We start from the raw sequence: 7,970 nt of genomic DNA on the forward strand, positions 1-7,970 counted from the left end.
CAAATACCTATAGAATGATAGGTTTCTTTTTTGTGAGTGTAAAACACTTAAATACACCATTTCAAAAAGGGGAAGTATTATAGGAGAAAAAGTGGAACTAGACTCTTGTAACTCAGAAAATTTGGAGAAATTAAGCGTGAATGACAGACTGACCGCCCAGCACTTCGATGGGAATAACTTTAACAGTGTTAGGAAAGAAAGGGATTTGGTGTAGCGGTTGATCAGTCTCTTAACCCATTCAAGCAGTGTGCTGTTGCTAGAGGTAGGACAAATAAAATTTTAGGTTGTATCTACAGAAATATTGAATACAAGACTAAAGAGGTTATAATTTCATCGTTTAGATCACTGGTTGGGCCACATTTGGAGTATTGTGTTCACTCTTGGGCTCCTTACCTTATGAAGGACATTGAATTGTTGGAAAAGGTTCAGAGGAGGGCTACTAGAATGGTGTCTGAGATGGAGGGATTGTCATACTAGAAGAGGTTAAAATCTCTGAAACTGTTTTCTTTTGAAAAAAGAAGTTAGAGGGGATCTGATTGATGTGTTTAAAATTATTAAAGGAATTGATAGTATTGATGCACCATCTTTTTTTTTCATACTTAATAGGGAGAATGGTAGGACTAGGGGACACAAATATAAATTTTGGCAGTGTAGGAGTTATCTTCAGCTAGAACAGTTTTATGTTTCTCACAGGGTGGTTGTCCTTGGGAAAGGGTTGCCTTCGGATGTTGTGGAGGCAGTAAATTTAAGTGAGTTTAAGAGAAAGTTTGATAACTATATGAATGATAAGGGTTGTCTTTGAGGTTTTTTTATTTCATTTTATTTAACAGTTGTAGTTTAGTTTAGAGAACTGGACAGCCTAGATGGACCAATAGGTCCCTTGTTATGTTATGTTAATATTCACACAAAGCTTCACAAGGACTAACTGTGCTAGCCATTTTTAAGTGGAACTTATAAACCAGAGGAAAGGCAGTTAGTCAAAAGCATCCACAACCAATTCTGTAGCTACTCTAACCAAATAGAAAGGTTTGACCATCACTTTTATAATGCACCCATGACTCCAAAGTATAGAGTAAATTTTCTTTTTATGGGAAAAGGATGTGAACCCTAGACCCTTGGGTCAACAATCAGGCATACTAACCACTAGGCTACACCTGGTCCTTAATTTAATGAACAAAATAAAGTGATTTTATAAGCTCAGAATGTTAAAAAAACAGTAAGTACCTATTGCAGTGTTCATAGAAGCTCTGTTGTTAAAAGCACATCAAGGACATTTTTTTATATTTTTATTATATGACATCTGTCAGATATAAAAGAGTGTTTAGTGTATGTAGTATTATTAATTAGTGTATTTTGTGCTTGTTATTCATTGATGTAGAGGCAATCGAACATTGTGTTTGTAATCCATTGATGTCGACGCTATGGAGATTTCTAGAAGGCCTAAATGACAAACGTATAAATATCAGTGACCAGAGAAGCAAAAACAGAGAGTAAAAGTAAAATCACTTGAAAGAGAAGTTTGGTTAGAGAAAAGTTAAAATAAAAGTAAGTTTCTGACATTTAGCGAGCCACAGCCAGGATTATACGGTGGTAAACAGCAAGTAAAAAAAAACAAAAAAACATGACAACAGCGAGAATGCTTTGTTTATCTCATACTGGTAATTATAAATGTTCATCATTAAATACATTTTGAACTAGAACATATTTCACATTATGACACAAATGTTACTATAAAATTTAGTAGTTCAGTATTTACTAACCTTAAGAACTTCTACTTCTTTTTCTCTTTTTTCAGAGTTATGCTTCTCATGAACAAAAGATGTAAAATCTTCTGGTTCATCTGTTTCACCATCACTTAGTGGACTATTCCCATTCTGCATTAGCACTTCATAGGCTTGGTAAAGAATCATACCTGAAGAGGGAGATGTGGGAAGTGATGAAATGTCACAAAGGTCTCCATTACAGTTGGTATTCGACTTCAAGCAATGAAGTATCCAAGCATTATGGTCCAGAGGAATGATACCACCAAGCTCCCGAGGTAATGATGCTATTGGTACATGTAAAGATAACTGTGGTACGTTGACCATGAAAACCTGCGATGTGTAAAAAGAAAAATAAATCAAATCTTTTATCATATTGTTCCCACATAGATTAAATCCTCTGTACTGCTTTTAGTATCTTACTGTAATGGATGAAACTTTATTTATCTACTAGCGAAAGTATCCAGCTTTGCTCGGGTTATTAGGTTGGATTATTCTAGATGACTATGCCAGTGTGTGTATTCTGAACCCATTTTAGTATAAAAGTATAACTCCTTTAGGGGATGTGGCCTGTTTATAAAGGTAATCTTCCCTCTGACTTCTTCTCCGATTTTAAACTTAAATAATAAAAAATAAACCTCTTTAATTAATGGAAACTCTAAATTTGTTTTCAATTTTTAGTTTATACATTTCATTTTATACTTTCAGCATAAAGGCTCTTAACAACAATATTAGGTTATACTTTTATTGCTAAGCAACATGATGTTGAAACACATTGTTACTAAAATGCATTGGCTTTTCTATATATTAGAAGTTGTTATATAAGGAACCACTTCTTTTCTATGTAGTTTTTTGCTAGCTTGCCTCATTAAAAAGATGTGCATTCACATCAGGGTCCACTTAGTATGGGTGCAAAATTTCAGGTTTCTAGGTTCTTTCCTCTTGGAGCTTTGGCAGTCACATTTCTATGTGGTTTTTGCATTAAAAAATGTGCACGCGCATGTGAGCACACACGCACATAGATAAGTAATAATACCCAGGTGCACACCCTTAGGGTCCACTTAGTATGTATGCAAAATTTCAGGTTTTTAAGTTCTTTCCTCTTGGAGTTATGCCAGTCACACACATATTACAGATATGCTCAATTAGGTACAATTAGTTTGAAGTAACTATCATAGCTACAACGTTGAACACCTTAATGATTTAGAAAATACTTATTCCTATATTTGTACTCTAAAGTCTAATTTATAAATATTGTCAGGTTTGGCTGCAGTACCAGTTCAAATCACCATGTTATACATTTACTGCAGTATTGGTTTCAGTGCTATGCTGTAGACCTAGTCATTTCATTGTAATAATGGTTTGAAAGTGTCCTGCTATAGACCTAATCATTCCAGTGCAGTACTGGTTTCAATGTGCAATGCTATAGATCTAACCCTCCCATCAGTGAAGTAAAAATAATCTACTACTACTTTGAATGCTGTCGTTCGTAGTTCACCTAATGTACTTCTGTCACACAGATTTCTAAGGCAAGGTTACATCTAATATCCTTGCATTTATCAGCATCATATGCATGAATAGAAAAAGAAAAGTATGCCAAAATGCTCCCAGTTTAAAATAATTTTTAGATCATCAATTGGTTGCTAATTGAAATAAATAAATAATACCTATGTCTAGTACTGTTAATTATTTTTTTAAAATAGAAACTTGTAATGCGTAATGAATTCAGAGTATGAAACAAATAATACAATACAAACAAAATATAGTGTATGCGCTACAAATAAATCTATAAGTGTCTTTGACAACTTGCCCGTTCTCGTAGTTTTTCTCTGACAAACAGCCTCAAGATCTTGAATGGAGCCTTGAACCACAGTGGAGCAGCTACAATTAGAACCTTTTTTAGGCGAGCTGGATAAGCTCCCTATTTTAAAATAAATCACAGGTGTGAAAAATAATTTATTATTATTCATACTAATACGTTACTTACACAAAGTAAAGATCACTATGACTCATAACTATTCTACACTGGATGCACCATGAAATAAATCAACCAGTACACTTTAAAAAATCTGAATCAGACCTCATATTTAAATGCATCTGAATAAGTTAATTTATTTTTGTGTTTGTCTAGTACTACAATATAATTTTTTTGTTGAATCATTAAAGAAACAGCATAGTTTTCAATAATAAATATAGGTTTGGATAAAAATTTATAGAAGATTGAGTATGTTGAATTAAAACAATTTTGAATATGCAAATCAGCAAGTCAAGTGACAACCATAGCCAATATAATGCAGTGGAACTACAAGTATCAGTATGAGAAGTACATTTTGACAATGTTTGGTATTTTGTAGGTTATGGGATGGCACACAAATATTATCACTTTTGGGTAGGGCATGTAATAGCCTTTTCCAATACAGAATGCTCATACGTTTAAATCATAAGGATGTGTTTGGATTGGAGATTTTGAAATTTCAAAGACAGGTATATCCCTTAAACTTAATGACATTGGAAAACATGAGAATATGAATCAACTTGGGTCATCAGAGAATCAAGAAAAAGACTTGCAACAAATCATACCCCAACCATTGGAAGTGCAACATCTTTAAACAGGTGGCAATCCAAGAACACAAGAGAAGGTGGCGAAAGCCATCAATGTGCCTCAGGTAATAGTATGTAACATAATCAAGAAGGATCTCTGTTTGGAAATGAGACCAATAGGGTATGGGTTCTCCAAGATAAGGTTTCCAGTTATACCTCCTATTCATCCATCACATACTTGAAGCAGCTGGAGAATAAAACAGGAAAATGTGCTACTCTATGCAAAGACATATTGGTAAGTCATTTAATGCAGTGCCTATGAATTTCTTCTTTTTCTTCTGTGCAATCAAATTGGTGAAAAAAATGTTGGAAAACCATCATCCTTGTACACTAAATGGAGTATGGAAAGCAATGGGGGAGAACTTATGTGCTTTTGACATGATAGCTTTATGATGGAGCTTTTTACAACAGAAAATACACTGTAGGGCTATTGTGAAGATGCATGATTGTACATTGTGACAATCAACTGTAATGACATGGTGAAGGTCACAAACTATTTTAACATCATTCCTCTCTAATACACACTTCTAAGTTCAACTTAATAGAAATGTAAAAGGTCTGGTTTGAATTTTTCACAAAATAATTTAGCAGTAATAGACTAGAGGGAAAGTAGCTAGTCAAAACCACCCATTGCCAACTCTTGGGCTACACTTTTATCAATGAATAGTGGGGTTGACCATCACACAGCTGAAAAGGCGAGCATCTTTGGTGATGGGGATTCAAACCCACAACCCACAGATTGCGAGTTGAGCACCCTAACCACCAGGCCATGCTAGGCCCTAGAAATGTAAAAGAATTATGTCAAGTGAAACAGATCATTCATGCAAACTCTCATTTACATGTTTTCATCAGACCACAATCCAGCATGAATAAAGAAAAATTTACATTTGAATATAAATATCAGTCCCATGATATATTTGGAAATAAACACAAATATACTATCAAATATCTGTATTAAAATTTATCAATAATTTTCATTACCTTGAGGAGGCTCAGGATCTTTTGACAGAGTTCATAATCAAAATTCACATACTTGGAGCCTATCATATTGTAAATAAATATTATACCACACCGCTGAGTATCCACACTGCAAAAAATGACAAAAACACAATACTCAAGTTTTCATATGTCTCAGCAACTACACTAAAAATTACAAGTATTAACATATGCTATTATACATCTTCTCATTCTTATCAACAGTCTTAAATAATTAAATAACCTCTAAAGCAAACTAATTTAAAGGTATGTTTTACAAAATGTAGTTTTAGAATAGCTTTCATAAATTATGTCTGAAAAATGTTATCGTTATTCAATAATTATCCAGCATTTAGTGTGTATGTGCATGCTATAAAACTTTTCTATGATCTCTCAAAAAAAATAACTAGTTGTTTTTTGAGGAATTTTTTTTTTTTTTTGTTAGTTGTTGGTTTCACAAAGAAGTATACTTTACTTTTCCAAACCTTTAGAATTTTGGAACTGAAAACACTGAGTTGAAAAAGAAAAAAAAATGTACGCTCTACAGGAATATATATTAATGTTATTTATGTCTTATGTGCATGAGTTTGTACAGATTTGTGTAATAAATAATCACATAATAAATGATGTGGTTATTCAGATCGGTAAATCTTGAAAATACAAATTTGCAAAATTGCATAAAAACACAAAAAGAAAATGTTTTTATATACGAAAAGAAGGGGACATACTGTTACTGGTTGTAAATCCTGAGAAGACAGGCAGAATCTCAATGTTACAGTAAAAAGTTCCTAAAGTCACACATGTAACAATGATAATTAGTTTACTGGATGTTTCTGAACAGATAAACTAACATAGAAATACCTGTTATGATCATTCTAGTTAGATTGTTTCTTCAATATAGTTAATTTCAGCCAATATAATCTTCTAAAGTTACAAAAACAAAGTTTGAAAGATAAAATTAAATAAGATAATAAGAGCAATGTAACACATATAAGCAACATCAAGCAATCTTTAGCAAATGCTATATTTTTCTAACACAGAATACCTCTAGATATTCTTGCATTAACTATGTGTGACCTTAAAAGTAAATATGTAGTTTTATTAGGAATAAAATATGACAATGAACCTGATTTCCTTACTATAAGAAGTCTTTCATGACATGTTGTATTATACAAAGTTACATTACTACTTTTTTAACCCTATAGCTATGGGTCAAAGGCCATGTCATATCGTGTCTGTTGACTCGCATTCAAAATTTTATTGAATTACTATTTTAGGAATGCATGTCAATACGTTTGGTATCAAATTGTAGATTATAATTCATATTTTAGTGTGATCCATCAGTTAATTTCTTAATTTAAAAGTAAATATTAAAAAAAGAAATCCCCCATATATATTGATTTTTGTGTGTCACATGGTTTGTTGAATGCAGAACATCACAAACATCTAAAAGTCTATAGTTTCTTATGAATTAGGAACTCAAATTACCAATATTGACAAGCTAGAATATCATATAGGAACCTCTTATCTTTTCTATTTGCTGAAATATCACTCATGTACTGAATCAAAAAGAGTGGCACTGCTCATTTCTTTCCTTTTTTTGGAAATGCTCCCGTATCTACACTTACTTCTGTCTATGACACGTGAATAACCAACTGAAAGCTCAGAATGTCCCCCTAGTGGCTTTCTCAGCCATTTTCAAGTATTATGACATCATATTGTTCTTTCAATAAAAATCTTCAAGCTGGTAAGTTGAGTCTTTAGTCTGCTCGAAATTTCATATTTTTTTAGACCCAAATACAACTTAGTTACTAAGCTTAATAAATTATAATGGAATTCTATGATGTTCATATTGTAATTTATGATTTTTTTGGTTATTTAAAATGTATATATAAACCTAAAAAAAATTACTTCATTTCACATCCATCAGATGCAAAATTTTATAAGGCTTCCCAACCAATGACAAGCAGCAATCGAGTACAAATGTCATAACAAGAAGAGATAATTGTTTGCTTTACTTTTTTATTTTCTGTTCTCTGTTTTAAGAAAAATAAGTTTAAGGACTTATTTGTAAATAGTAATAATGCATATGCATATATAATGTATTAAAACTGAAGTGTGACAGTATTTTACAAAATACTAGTCCACTAAAACACAGTCAAGACAGGTCCCCTTGTAAAGGTCTGTTTTATATTCTTGGATACATTATCATGAGTGCACATGCACCTCATCATTGCAACTTCTATAATGTTAGCCAGATACTGCAGAAAGTTCAATATATTACGTCATCAAGAAATTAATGTCACTTTTTTTGGATGAAAAAACCCAAACAACTTATATATTAAAACAAAACATTTATTAAATGAAATAGTCTTAGATTCTTATCAATGATGCTTTTCCATCTTACAATCAGGTTGTCAATGCCCTGATTAAAGAAATCACTTGGCTTTAAAGCAAAAAACATGTCGATGTCCTCTTTAACACCTTCCACATTTGCATACGTTTTCCCATTAAAATGGTGTTGCATCGAACGAAAATGATGGTAATCTGATGGTGCCATATCTGGAGAATATGGTGGGTGAGGAAGAACTTCCCAACCCAACTCCATAATCCTGTGTTGTGTCAAGTGGATGT

General features: G+C 32.5%; 1 protein-coding gene across 2 annotated transcripts in view; it reads right to left on the bottom strand.

Annotated features, from left to right (window-relative positions):
• The window catches only part of LOC106461578 (tyrosine-protein phosphatase non-receptor type 9-like), a 72,039-nt gene that overhangs the window by 37,493 nt on the left and 26,576 nt on the right, over nt 1-7,970 (bottom strand). For both annotated transcript variants that reach the window (XM_022388581.1, XM_013921420.2), the window contains exons 6-8: nt 5,343-5,448; nt 3,571-3,681; nt 1,761-2,093 (exon numbers count right to left, since the gene is read on the bottom strand). In XM_022388581.1, coding sequence (XP_022244289.1) covers nt 1,761-2,093; nt 3,571-3,681; nt 5,343-5,448 — 550 coding nt within the window. The remainder of the gene's footprint in view (nt 1-1,760; nt 2,094-3,570; nt 3,682-5,342; nt 5,449-7,970) is intronic.

This window comes from Limulus polyphemus, unplaced genomic scaffold (genome assembly GCF_000517525.1).
Source record: "Limulus polyphemus unplaced genomic scaffold, Limulus_polyphemus-2.1.2 Scaffold990, whole genome shotgun sequence".
In the NCBI taxonomy this organism is placed as follows: domain Eukaryota; kingdom Metazoa; phylum Arthropoda; class Merostomata; order Xiphosura; family Limulidae; genus Limulus; species Limulus polyphemus.